Source organism: Echinops telfairi, unplaced genomic scaffold (genome assembly GCF_000313985.2).
Source record: "Echinops telfairi isolate 266 unplaced genomic scaffold, ASM31398v2 ScPeMD7_7475;HRSCAF=8513, whole genome shotgun sequence".
In the NCBI taxonomy this organism is placed as follows: Eukaryota; Metazoa; Chordata; class Mammalia; order Afrosoricida; family Tenrecidae; genus Echinops; species Echinops telfairi.
The window spans coordinates 6,076,791-6,091,119 of record NW_022111379.1 but is presented as its reverse complement, the minus strand read 5'-3'; the positions used below and the strand labels follow the sequence as shown (position 1 = coordinate 6,091,119).

At 49.7% G+C, this 14,329-nt stretch overlaps 1 protein-coding gene and 1 pseudogene across 1 annotated transcript; one reads left to right on the top strand and one right to left on the bottom strand.

Annotated features, from left to right (window-relative positions):
• Positions 1-560: 560 nt before the first annotated feature.
• Positions 561-5,276, bottom strand: LOC101652431 (annotated as a pseudogene).
• LARP6 (La ribonucleoprotein 6, translational regulator) lies at positions 5,275-12,098 on the top strand. Its single transcript, XM_045285659.1, has 3 exons — positions 5,275-5,300; positions 5,392-5,731; positions 10,552-12,098. Exons 1-3 carry the CDS (start codon positions 5,275-5,277, stop codon positions 11,617-11,619), a joined length of 1,434 nt encoding a protein of 477 aa, XP_045141594.1. The 3' UTR covers positions 11,620-12,098.
• Positions 12,099-14,329: the final 2,231 nt, after the last annotated feature.

Genomic DNA, 14,329 nt, shown 5'->3' with positions numbered 1-14,329 from the left:
ACAACTCTTAATAGGAACAATTAAATTGTGTGATATGTGAATTATATGCCAATGATACTTTAAAAAGAACAAACTGCTGGAGTAGTCTTAACTAGGATTGCCGTGGATTGGAATCTATTTGGCAGCAGTGGGCTTCAAAAAACAGTGCATCGAGATTCCAGGCATGCAAAGCCAGGTGTCCTGTTGGAAGTCTCACATTTTGGATGGGTCTGAATTTTTTTCTCATGGCGTCATTTAACTGGCTACTTCATAATGCATTTTCTGTAAAGTGGAAGTTAGAACAAGGAGTGCTTAGGTTCATATTAGACATTTGGTGAGAACATTTCACAGGCAGGGCGGTGTTTACATTGCATCTCATCTGGAGACATCTAGGTAGGTCACGGAGTTAAAATAAGCGAGTGAAGGTGATCTCTCCATTGTAAAGTCATGCCTTTCCTTTTGCAATTAACATGAAAAATATGGACTTCTTATGAACATTATTTTTGCAACAACCTAACTATTGGGAAGGAGAAAGATGTGGCTATGTATTCCATTAAAGAGGCTCATCAGTATTCTTAAATTTAATCATCCAAGAGCAAGTAGCTCCCACTCTTCTTTTCTTTCCCATCCTTAATTGAATGGAGTTGGTCGGATCTGGCCGATGTTTGGATCTCTTCTGAATGTCATTTCAAGCGGAGACAAAAGGGTTGGAGAACTGTTTGCAGCGGCGCTGTGAGAAGAGTTACCTTCGGAAAGGATGACCCGATCCTGGAGATAGGTAGCTGTGAAGAGGTCCTATTCCACAACAAAGGCTGGCCGCTGGGCATGACATACGAAGCCCTCGCCTATTCTGGCTGCTGTCACGCTTTGCCCAGAGTCCAAACAGCAGATGGTTTATCCGTTACACGGACACCAGCATGGTTGCCCGAACAAAGCGCTAAAGCTACTCATTGCTGCATCCACTGCTCGATGATGCCTGCACCTCTTGGTCAGTGATGTTTTCCATTCAAAGAGCCTTCATGACATCAGACACAATTGGGGATGAGCAGCAACATCTCTCTCTTTTAATGTAGCAATTGGTGAACAATTTCAATTGACTTGGGACTGATCTTCTGTGGCTTTTCCCTGACATTTACAGACACTTCTCCCACATCAGATTTAAGTCTTCCAGCAATCCATCTGGGAAACGGCATTTTGCCAATACCATTTCCCCAGCATTACCATGGTTTCAGAATCTCAATTCTCCAGCTACAATTGCTAACTCGATCACTCCCATCTTTTCCTTCATTCCTGGATTGTATACATGCACATCTTTTTAACCCCTTCATTTGCTGCCTCTGCCACTTCAAAAACAAGCGATGCCTCCTTGACTCTCCCATCTGCTGTTGGAACATAGCCATTAAAAACATGTCTCTGACTTCTCGCACACTAACAGGCACGAAGACAATGCCATAAGCACCTGGTCTACCATTATAAACAGCAGATGAAATCAGGGAGATAGTCTGGTACTCGTGTGGCTCATGCTCCACCACAATGATATGCTCATCTGGATTTATTACATTTAAATGCTGCTTGGCATTGAGGTGTGGTAGTTATATAATCTGTTGTCAATTTCAGAGCCTTGTGAATGAAGGGGTGAAGTCAATCACTGTATAGCTAATAAGGCCTCTGTGTGGGCATGGCCTTCCCCTGAGGATTCTGGGTATTCCTGTATTTCTTCCTTGGAGGCAGGAGACTCTCTCTCTGACTCACTCCCTGAGAGACGCTCTACTGACAAGACACATGGTGGTACACTGATAAAGCCTGTGCCCTGGGAGCTGGGGAAACCACATGGAGACCCCTGTCAGTGCTGAGGTGCTTACAACACCACTGGATCCACAGACTTCCCACCCACTGGCCTGTGATCTTCCTGCATTTGACATCATTGCATGTGTTTTGTGAGTCTGAAGAGGGCTTTATAGATTGGTATCGGACATATGGGCTAATATCAGACTTATGGACTTGATCTGGACTGGGCTGGGATGTTTTCTCAGTATTCAATTGTTCTTGTATATAAAGCTTTTTCTTATACATACATGAGTATCTGTGAATTTGTTTTTCTACTCTACCGGGACTAACACACTAGGTAAGGAGAAAGTTCATCAAACATGAAAATAATCAGCTTTCTGTCTGCCAGGAACAGCACAAGCAAATCTCGGCAAGTCTCCTCCTGGAAGATCTTCAACATTTTGTTCTTTCAGCTCGGTTAAGTCAATCCATTGCCAGACATTCAGCTGTGTCATTACGTCATCCTTTGGGCCCCAAATATATCCCACTGTCCCCTTTAAGCCTTGAGAATCTGGTCCACATACTGAGGTTTCATAATGTCTTACAGAATCTTGGCGGAAAAGGGAAAAAATTGCAATTCAGATACTCAAAAGTAAGCCCAAATGTCTTGCTCATCAGGTGAATCATCATACTCACCAGGGTTTGGTTTTTGCTTTCCTGCTAAAACAATGTAAAGTAGTTCACTCTCCAATACTATTCGTTTGAACCAATCACCTGGGTGGGGAATAGGCACCCTGTGAAGTTTGAAGACACTGGCACGATATTGATGTATTGTTTCTTTCTTCCAAGTTGCTTGGTAAATTGACAAATGATAAGGTGCCAAAGGGGGTCTTTCTTAATAGAAACTCTTCAACCAGTGCAAAGAGTTATCGGAATGTGGGCTATTTTGATCTGGGATATATGCAGATTATTCCCATTTGAACTATAGGGCAACTCTTTCACACTATAAAGTCAGCAGTTCAAAACCACCAGCTGCTCTTGGGGAGAAAGACGGGGCTTTTTACTCCTGTAAAGAGTGACAGTCCCAGAAATCAAAGGGCAGTTCTACCCTGTCCTAAAGGGGATGAGTTAGAATTGAGTCGATGGCAGTGAGTTGGCTGGTTGGTCAATGTTTCTTAGGCTTACACTTGTCATGGTTGACAATGGCAGTTCTTGTTGATCAGCCCCCATAATTGTAAGGAAGTAAGGAGAGCCAGGACTTCTGGAGGGAACAGATTCCTCGTGGAGGAGAGTGTAGAGGCCAACGCATCTCTACTTTTACGTCTAAGCCATGCAGTGTATCCTTAAGCCCACCAGCCAAAGTGGCGGTGCCCAGCTGCCATGGCCAAGATAGTTCTAGATGAACTATTAATAGTACCCGGGGGAGAAAAAATGAGGACAGTGGGAATGGAGGAGAGAGAAGAGATGGAGACCCGGAGCTTATTAGATAGGGGCTAGGCTGGGGATGCAGGGGGAAGAGGGGGTAGAAGAAGCATTTGAGGTTCTGGACCAGAGTACATAAACCTGGGAGAGGGGCGAAGAGTGAAAGCAGGTGATGAGGCAGTTTGGGAGGGAAGATAGATGCTTATCACAGGACAGCTGTAATTGACAAGAAGTCCCCAAGCCTCATATTGAAAGCAATATGTATGCATCGATGTATGTATAAATGTAGAAGATCTTTCTTGTGCAAAGGCTATTACAGGAAAGAATTCAGCATGCTTTCAGATGGTAACAGGCTTTCAACTCACCCTTTGGAGACACCGCGCTTCCACGGACAGCACTCGCACCCTGGGAGGCGTCTTCCAAGTGCAAGACGTTCCCTTTGTCCTGACGCTGGGGTTTCACACCATCTTCTCTTTCCTGCCCATTTGTTAGGGGCTCTCTGGCTACCTGCCTGTCTACCCACCGGGTGCAAATGCCCGATGCAGAATCATCCCACACACATGGTGTGAGTGTGGGAAAGGTTGGTCACACACAGATCATCTCTTGGTAAGCTCGGGTTTCAGTCCTACTTGGGGTCAGTCTCAAAGAAGGTGGTGAATTCAATTGTGCACATATTGAATTTGCAGCAGAATCATAGGAACCAAGTGGAAAGGTCTGACAGGCAGAACCAGAGAAATTGTGTTGGATTGAGGGGAGACAGATTTGGACTGGATGCGTCTCCTGAGGAGGGTCAAGAAGAGGGAGAAGTCTGTTCAGGTAGAGCAGCTGGTGGACATGGACTTCGATTAGACATGTGTCAGTGGATAGGCTTGGGTTTCCAGACTCCGTAGCAAGGTCCTAACATAATACAGAATACGCTGTGTGAGCTGAATTGGTAGACCAGAGACTTGAATTTGAATCCTAGATCTGCCTCGTCTGAGTGAACTAGTGAATTGACAAACTTGGGGGCTACCTAAAGAGAGAAGAAAGAATATCTGAAAGGGCAGTCTCGGGTTGAGGGGGAGCGGTACCACAAAAGAACAAAGCCATGCAAGCTCAGGGGAGAACATGGGTAAGCCACTGCATCGTATACTGCAGTGAGGGTAAGAAGGCTGCAGATGGAGGAAGGGGACCAGGAAAGGGCCGCTGAGGTCTTTGGTGAACAGCTGGAGGCGTAGAGCCAACCCGGGGAGTAAGGGACACAAGGGAGCTGAGGGTGTCTTGTTGAATGAGCTGCTTCTCCCATAAATCTGAGTTGGCATGACTTGGACATGGCCGAGCTGGAGAGGAACAGCAGGCTCTAAGATAGACGATGGAGATGATCACACGCCCTACTCCATTCCCTGCTCTTCACGGACATCCTAAGGCGTCCTCGGGACGCACTGGGCTGCTAATGGCCAGGCCTCAGCTTCTCCAGGAAGGAAGGCGAGATTCACGCCCCCAGAGGGCTGCTTTATGGCCACTGTGAGTCAGAAGACACTCAGTGGCAGTGACTTTGGAGTTTTGGTTTCAGCAGCTGGGCTCAGTGCACTATGCGTTTGTAGTTATTTCGGCTGGTCTCTTTGACCTATCTTTTAAAACAACTATGTAGGGAATAAACATTTTCTCATAAAATGAAAAAACATTTGTTCCATCTCTTGGAGCTCCCTTTTCATTTCATTGATGTCCCACTAACATTTTCCCGCCGGGCATGGTTCGGGCAAGAACCCAAATCCAAATTCCCTGCTGTCACGCTGATTCTGATTCACAGTGGTCCTATAGGGCTGAGGAGCACTGCCCCATAAGGCAGTAAATCTTTACAGACATACCTGGCCTCTTTTCACTCCCACAGAGAAACCGGTGGATTCAAACTACTGATGTTTCAGTTAACAGCCCAGCACTTACCCCACCACACCAGGAAGGTTCCTTTTCAGGGACAAATGCATTCCCAAACCAAACTCAGTGCCATCGAGTTGATTCCAACTCATAGGGACCCGACAGGACCCAGTAGAACGGTCCCTGGGCATTTCTGAGGCTGTAAAACTTTATGGGAGTAGAAAGTCTCACCTTTCTCCCACTGAATGGCTCATGGTGTCCGAACTGCTGACCTTGCGGTTAGCAGCCCAGTGTGTAAACCCACCAGGGCTCTTTTCATGACAAAGCACCACATAAGTAAGTATGGGTAGATGCTGTTTGTCTTCCAAGGAGCCTCCACACTTGTTTAAATCACAAGCTCAGGTGTTTTTACCTGGTTGGAAAGAAGAACGAATCCCTTAAAAGACTATGCCTCTGGGGAGCGCGGTTCAGGTGTGACCAAGTGTCTTCCCGTTCCAGCAGCGCCACGACAAGCGGGGGCGAGAACGATCGTGAAGACCTGGACCAGGAGTGGAAGCCCCCAGAGAAGGAGCTGATCAAGAAGCTGGTGGAGCAGATCGAATTCTACTTCTCCGATGAAAACCTGGAGAAGGATGCTTTCCTGCTGAAGCACGTGCGGAGGAACAAGCTGGGATACGTGAGCGTCAAGCTGCTCACGTCCTTCAAAAAGGTGAGGCTCTGTTCCCAGAAGTGGCTTCCAGGATGTCCAGGTGTGATGGGCTGTAGTTCTAAACTGTTGGGGTTTTTTTTGGTAATCCATCAAGACCTGTTGCCTAGAGAGTTTTTAAAATTTCTCTGAGGCCTGAAAAGAAAGAAAAATGAACCCGAGAAGGACTTTGGACTTGTGCCCCCCAATATCCTTCCTTGTTAGTCAAAGGGCCCCTAGGTATTGGGATGGGTCTCAGCTGGAAATGACATGACTTGTCCTTGGTAAAGTTCCCACAGTCTTGCCAGGTAAGTGAGTAGCTAGATGTTCTGCCAGGGGGAGGGCCTCAGTGGCCTTGACCGAGACCTCTCAGGCCTAGTGTGATGTGGAAGCCAAGTTGTTCATGGGCTGAGTTGCATAAAGAAGGCAGGAAAGAACCTCCTGAAACCTTGGAGATGAGCCATCTTTGAGGCGTCCCATCTGTGTCTGATGGCGACACTCATCTCAGTGATGGCGCTATGGAATAGACAGGTGTATCTGGGGAAGGGGAGTCTTCTTGGTGTAGTGCTTACATGTTGGGCTGCGATCCACATGGTAGGCAGTTCAAAACCCCCAGCAGCTTCTTGGAAGAAAGACTGGACTTTCTACTCCTGTGTACAGTGACAGACTCAGAAACCTACAAGGGGTCCCTGTGGGTCGGCATCAACGCGATGGCAGTGAGTTTGACTTTTGGTTTATCAGAGAAATGATAACAGGAGGGAGGTATGTGCCCCTTCGTATAACCAACCATCTGAGATCAGAAGGGCAGCGTGTTCCCAAGGCCAAAGTGCAGAAGGCAGGAGGCGTGGAAACAGGAAACCCAGGGAGGGGGTGGGAGAAGGGATGCTGCCCTGTGGGGATTGCCATCAGTGGCATGACACCAAAGGCGTGTGCCGCATGGACCGGGAAATGGATTTGCTCAGTGACGCCTCGTCTAATTCCCAATACAATGTCAGATAAATAAATGAGGTTGAGTTAGGGGATAATTATGATTCCTGCTGTCCGGATGGTGGGCCTTTTGTCCCTGCTCCTGCAATGAGGTTGTGAATGCCTTGCTTCTCAGAGTTGACAGAGCATTTGGTGTCAGAACTCCACTTCTCCCTCAGGACAAGGGTATTTGCCAGAGTGGGAATGCACCGCTTCCCTCTTGCATAACAGAATGGCGCTGGGTGGGCCACAGGCCAGTTGTCTGTGCACGTTGTCAGAGAGCCCTGGAGACAAACTGGTCTCTTTGCAGCGCTTCTCACTAGTAGGTTCTGCCCTCTTCTGTGGCCTGCTTTCTTGATTATTGACCGAGCACCCTGTCTGTGTGAGGCATAGGATGCCCTTGAAAAACTCCCGTGTGTGCTCAAAGGCTGAGGTCCTTGAAGGGGTACAGGACAACCATTGTTAATATTACCATCACGGGAAGAGAAGGCACTACAGGAACTAGTTGTGCACACCAACTAGCTCTCCCTGGAGAATTGAGAGGCCCAGATGGTACATCCCTGGTGGCATAGATGTTACGTGGTGAGCTGCTAACCATAAAGTCCACAGTTTGAATCCACCAGCAGCTCCATGGGAGAAAGATGAGGCTTTCTACTCCCATAAAGAGTTCCAGTCTCAGAAACTCACAGGGGCAGTTCTACCCTGTCCTATAGGGTCGCTATGAGTTGATATTGACTTGATGGCAGTTGTTTGTTTGTTTGTTTGTTGGTTGGTGCCGTGGGTTACGCATCGGTCTGCTAACTGCAAGGTCAGCAGTTGGAATCCACAAGAAAAGTGAGGCTTTCTGTTCCTGTAAAGATTGACCGCCAGAAACTCAAGGGGGCAGTTACTTCTACCCTGTCCGATAGGGTCGCTGTGAATAGGAGCTGACTCAGCGTGTTTGGGTTAGTTTTGGGTTTCCCAGTGGTAGTGACATTTAAAGAAGCTCTGGGAGGGTGATTAGGAGTTTTCAAAGCCACGTCCAGAGAGCAGTGAGCTAACCTTCACCGAAAACGTCTCTGTGGAAGGAACTCACAGTGAAGCAGCCTTTTGGAGCCGTCCGTGAGCTCTCTGTATGAGGGCGCTTCAGAAAGCCCACGGGGAAACGGGACAAAAAGAGAGTGGGATGACATCCGAAGATAATAATTTATAATTTATCAAGGGGTCAGGAGGGTGGGAAGGAGGGAAAAAAGAGGGACTGATACCAAGGGCCCAAGTAGAAAGAAAATGTTTTGAAAACGATGGCAACAAATGTACAAATGTGCTTGATACAGTTGATATGTGGATTGTTATAAGAGCTGTAAGAGCCTCCAATAAAATGATTTATATATATATATATACACACACACATAAGGGGATGTTTCCTTCCATAAACTTTTTGAAGCTCCCCGTATACTCCTTTATTCCCTCCCAGGGCCCCTGAGAGTCAGCCTGCTTTCCTGTCCTTTCAGCGGCACTGCGGATCGGTTTGGGAGATTTCTTGCCCTCTGTGTGCAGTCCCTGCATAGCATCAACGGTTAAGGGTTTGATGAAGAGGGTGCCTGAACAGCTCTTATATAAAGGGTTCAGCAGTTCAAACACCAGCCACTCCTTGGGATAAAAGACTAGGTTTTCTACTCCATTGAAGGATTACCGTCTCAGAAAACCACAGGGGCCGTTCTGCCTGTGCTGTGGGGTCGCTATGAGTCAGGACTGACTCGGTGGCAGTGAGTTTGTTGTTGTTGTTTTGTAGAAATTGCACAAGGACAAGGCTTCCTGGTTTCTTGGTTGAGGGTCCTGGACGCAGGCTGGGGATGCCCAGCTGTAAGCAGGATCTCCCAGCGGGCCTCCTTCGGGCTCGGGGAGGGACGCGTGGTCCTGGTGGGAGCCTGCTTCTCTTTTGATGGGACGTGGTGTCCTGGCAGCTTCTCTAGCTCCGGAGTGAGGCAGGCACCTCCTCTTCACAGTCACTCCTTCCTCAGGCCTCAGCCCATGAGATAGCGTCTCCTCTTCTCCTGACGGGTCCTGCCTTGAGAGGTAGCTTTTTGCAGAAGGCTCCCCCATGTCTCCCCTGCAGAGAGCTGTTTCCAGGATTTCCCAGTCTTAAAGTGTCTTTCCCCGTTTCTGGATCCTTCTTGATGGTCTCTGACCACCTGAAATCCAACCCTTTAACCAGAGATCCGGTTTTAGCTGCAAGCGCCACATCCACCAGCGCACCGAGTCTGTAAGCAGGTGACTTAGTAGTCTCACACCCTGAGCCCAAGTCTGGGCTACTCCAGCCCGAGGCCATAGGCTAGAGTGGACAGCGCTTTCTGTCTGGGAGCCTGTGTTTTCCTCCTCACTGACCTCTAGTAGTGCCCCCCTTCTTGGCCATCGATGCTTGCAGAATGATGGAGTTTTCTACTCCTGGAAAGCGTTGCCCTCTGGGAAACTCACGGGGGCAGTTCTGCCGTGCCCTACAGAACCCACATCAACTCGATGGCCGTGAGTTTGTCTTTGTTTTGCCCATTGAATGAGCCCTCCCCTGTTGGGCTCCCCTTAAGTTCCTGCTTCAGGCTCAGGGGCAGCCAGCACACCCGGCTTCTCTCCTGGCCTCTTCCCATGAGGACTCGGGGAGATTTTGCCATTCCTGGCCCAGGCTTCCCGCCCTGCCCAGCTCCTCCCTTTCTGTGGGATGACTCATTCTCCTGGTGTGCCCCTCACAGCAAGTGGGCCTCTAGAAAATGACTCTCTCACAGTAGAAAGATAGCCTTCATCGACGGCAACCTTGTCGTTCCCAGTGCCCACCACGGACAGAGGGGGAGGTGTTTATCTCATCCTTCGCCATGAGGCCAGAGTTGGGTTTAACTCCAAGTTGAAATCATCCACTTCACTCTCATGAATGCGTAACAGCAGAAGCACAACTGTAGAGAAGCATTTGCCTGTCAAACCCTCGGAGTCCCATTGACAGTATCCATTCCAATGTCATTGGACTGCGTAGGATACGTGTTACGTGCTCACTAGGAACTTGGCATTGGCCTAAGGTGTACACACATGTGCACACATGCATACACACACTGCAAACCAAACCAACCCTGTTACCGTTGGGTCCGTTCTGACTCCTGGTGACCCCAGGTGTGTCAGAGTAGAGCTATACTCCATCGGGTCTTCAATGGCTGTCATCTCATAGAAGTAGGTCACCAGGCCTTTCTTCCACTGTGCAGCTGGGTGGATTCAGCCCGACAACCTTTCAGTTAATAGCCAATAGCAACCTGTTTGCCCCGCGCACAGCCCTCCACCCTTACCCTGTTGTGCGTTGATTCACAAGTTCTTACCCTCAAGTTGATTCACACTCCTGGCAGTGGGTCCCAGGTGTACAGCGTCGAATGACTCCATTGCACTTCCGGGGCGTGTCACCTTGTGACTGACATGCTTGTTTTCTGAGCTGCCCCTCAGTGGGTTCAAATCACCTACCTTTCCCTAGTAGTCCAGGGTTTTATTGTTTGTACCACCCAGGGATTCGTATGCACCTGTCTGTCATTATTCATGTAATCTTCATAAGTGGTTACTACTCACATCTTCATTTTACTTGCCGGGTCTTATAACTAGTTCAAGATGGGCTTTGAGTGTGTTTAACCCACAGCCTGGAGGGTTAACCTGCAAACTCACCGAGGAGAACATCTCCGTTGTCATAGAAAGTTCTGTCGGGCAGCTCTGTTCCATCCGAGTTGCTCCATTGGAAGTTCATGCACCAGATTTGGGAGCTCCGACATGCATGTAACACCGGTGTTACAGTGGTATTGGAGGGAGGGGGAGGCTGGCTTAAACAGAGATGAACAAGAACTTGAGGTACCATTTCTCACGTGCTCTGTGTCCTTCAGGTGAAGCACCTGACACGAGACTGGCGGACCACAGCCTATGCCTTGAAGTCTTCCGTGACTCTTGAGTTGAATGAGGATCACCGGAAGGTGAGGAGGACCACCCCCGTCCCCCTCTTCCCCAACGAGAACCTTCCCAGCAAGATGCTTCTGCTCTATGATCTCCACCTGTCCCCTCAGCTGTGGGCCCTGGCCACCCCGCAGCCGAATGGAAGGGTGCAGGAGAAGGTGATGGAGCACTTGCTTCAGCTCTTTGGGGGCTTTGGCATTATCTCCTCGGTGCGGATCCTCAAGCCGGGGAGAGAGCTGCCCCCTGACATCCGGAGGATCAGCAGCCGGTACAGCCAAGTGGGGACCCAAGAGTGCGCCATTGTGGAGTTTGAGGAGGTGGAGGCGGCCATCAAAGCTCACGAGTACATGATCTCAGAATCCCAGGGCAAAGAGACCATGAAAGCGGTCCTGATTGGCATGAAGCCCCCCAAGAAGAAGTCCCCCAAGGACAAGAACCACGATGAAGAGCCCGCCGTGAGCATCCACCCGAGCAAGTCCCTCAACAAGAGGGTCGAAGCGCTTCAATACATGGGTGACGAGTCATCCGCCAATAGCTCCTCTGACCCCGAAAGCAACCCCGCGTCTCCCATGGCTGGCCGGCGGCCTGTGGCCAGCAACAAGCTCAGTCCTTCTGGCCACCAGAATCTCTTTCTGAGCCCCAACGCCTCCCCTTGCTCGAGTCCCTGGAGCAGCCCCTTGGCTCAACGCAAAGGCGTCTCCAGAAAATCTCCCCTGGCTGAGGAAGGGAGGCTGAACTCAAGCACCAGTCCTGAGATCTTCCGCAAGTGCTTGGATTATTCCTCCGACAGCAGTGCCACGCCTTCGGGCAGTCCCTGGGTCCGGAGGCGTCGGCAAGCGGAGATGGAGACGCAGGAGAAGAGTCCTGGCGCGAGCCCTTTGCTCTCTCGGAAGGTGCAGACTGCAGACGGGCTGCCTGTGGGGGTGCTGAGGTTGCCCAGGGGCCCCGACCACACCAGAGGGTTTCACGGTGGGCACGAGAGGAGCAGGGCTGGTCCGTAAGAAAGACCTTCTATTTTTCATATCTGCACCATGGAGAGCCAGCTTCATTTTCAAGGCCCTGACAAATCCCTGGCATGACTTAGAATGTAACGCAGTCCCCCTTGAAAGGTTTTGTATATGCGTAGACCTCATAATTTATATATTTGTAATCTATATACGTTGTCCAGTACGTGGTGGTATTAAGATCGTCTTCTAGTGCAAAACACCCTTTCGTCTCAGCATGACTGTTCTTTGTGATGATGCCTGAGGTGGGTGAGAGGCAAGGCTCTCTGAAGGACTGTGGGGCCGAGGGAAGGTGTCTTCCTGGGGACAGAGTCCTCCCCCCCTAATGACTGAACTGTCCTCAGCAGGCCATGCATGGCTCCCTGATTGCCCAGGGGGGTTCTGTTGTACCATGGCAGCTAGGGGAGCGGACAGTCTGGTGTCTTCTGGGATCCTATGTACGTTTCTTGTCAAGCGAATAAAGAATAAAACATGCAGCTGAAGTGCTGACGCGGAGGCCACACGCTCGGCCTCACCCCGGGCTATGCCCGTCGGACGAGGTCGGGGCGCAGTAGGACGTGAGTTTCTCCGCAGCTTAGCAGACGTCGTTCCTCAATGCCCCCTCAGGCAGCGCCAGCTCGATTCTTGGAGCTCTGGGCAGCCTGGAAGGTCCGCAGAGTTTGTGCCGACCCGAGAGCGCTGCTTCTCTCATCCCAGTGGTGCCCTCAGAGCAGAGGGGGCTCGGACAGAGCAGCAGGTCTGCTGTGGTTGCTGGAGCAACATTGTGGACATCACCTCAGAACTTGCTAGAATTGCAAATTCTCAGCCTCCATCCCAGACCTGAGTCCGACACTCTGGGAGGGAAACCCAGGTCACGTCTTTTAACCAGCCGTAGGGGTGATCCTGGCTTGTGCTAGAGGTCACTGGGGACATCTGGCTTAGAAAGATGTGGACCTGCAGGACAAACTTGTTAGAATCGCACCTCCTTCCATTTTGTGACCTTTGACCAGTGTTGTGGCCATGGGAATGGTACTTCACCCCATCAGCCCGGTGAGAGGAATGTTCCCTGTGAAATGCCTTGCTGTGTGGCCAGACTCTGGGGCACAGCTGGGCTGTCCACCAGGGCAGATCCTGTCCCTCCTCATTTGGGGTTTCATCCACGATCACCTGGCACAGCACACCCACTGGTGTTGACTCCAGAGCTAACGAATCCACTTGCTACTGAGGCAGGTCACGCTCAGTGCTACTCGCTGCTAACAATCAGATAGTTATTCGATGCTACGGACTAGTCCTAGGGCTTTTCATGCACCATCTCCTTTAATCCAACAAGCAGCCGAGACCAGTCCGGCTAGGACCTCTATCTTAGACCAGAAGGAACAGAGGCATTAGCTGGGTAGCTGACTTCTCTGAGGCTTACTGCCTAGATGGATGGAGCTGGGTTTGTACCTGGGGCTCTTGCTCAGGAGACCTTACGCACTCCATGGCCCTCTGTGTTTGTGAACTTCACCATTTGCTGTAGGTAACAACTACAAAAGGAGCTAGTAGGTAGTCAGCCCCTCCTCTGTGTTAACGAATTTTTCCCTACCTGTTATTTCATTTGTCCTTTCAGGATACCTAGAAGACACTCTGCTAGTTTTGCACACGGCTCCTGAGACAGGACAATCAGATTCACCTCAAGCAGTGGTGAAAGTGGGAAAGAAAGTGCACAGGCAGTCCCTGGGTTGAGCACGTCTGATGCATGGTCATGAATCGATCTTGCCTCAATATAACTATTATATTAAAAATTGGAGGGACATACATTGATTCCTAAGAGCCATTAGATTAGATACTACTCTGTGATATTCATCAAAACATTCTTATTATTATCATTTTATTGTTATGCTGAAGGTGTTGTAGTGTATCTTCAAATGTTTCATTTTTAAAATGCGTACGAAAGTACATTCTATTCCCTATACGAAGGGCAACATTCAGCTAATGTGACACTAGACTCAAACGCTTCCTAGTTTTTCTGAGGGAGCTGCAAATTCTACTTCAAGACTGGCTTAAAGGTGGGACTGGCTCGCCATCCAGGGATTGCCTGTCTTTTGAAACACACAGCTCTCTACAAGTCACTGTGCTTGCTGAGCACCATAGAGTCGGTTCTGACTCAGAGTGGCCCTGTGTACGACCTAACAAAACACGGAATCGAGTGACCACTGAATTGGACTTAAAAAATGGCAAAGTGTGTGTTGTGTGTGTGTGTGTGTGTGTGTGTTTCCCCGCATTCAAACTAGTTGCCATGAGCCTGTGGCCCCTGGCAACCCCGTGTGTTTCAGAGTAGAACTTGACCCCACGGGGGTTCCGGTGGCTCTGACCCATCAGAAGTAGATTACCAAGTCTGCCCAGAGGTGCCTCTGGGTGCATTTGAACCATGAACCTTTCAGTGAGTAGCTAAGTGCTTCATTGCTTGTGCCACCCAAGGACGCCTATCTATCTAACCACAATTCTAAATGAGCTGCCTTTCACCAGACCCACCCTGGGTATTCTGATTTTATTGGCTCTGGGGTGAGGCCTGGCCATGAGTATTCTAAAAAGCTGTCGAGGTGATACTAACGGGCCGGCAGCGCTGACCAGCTTTGGTCTGCTGGAATGAGGACAGGACAGACACTGAGTCGACATTGCCTGAGTGACGTTTGGAGCCCTGGCTGTGTAGTGGTTACCCTGTGGGCTGCTATCCTCAAGGTCCGCA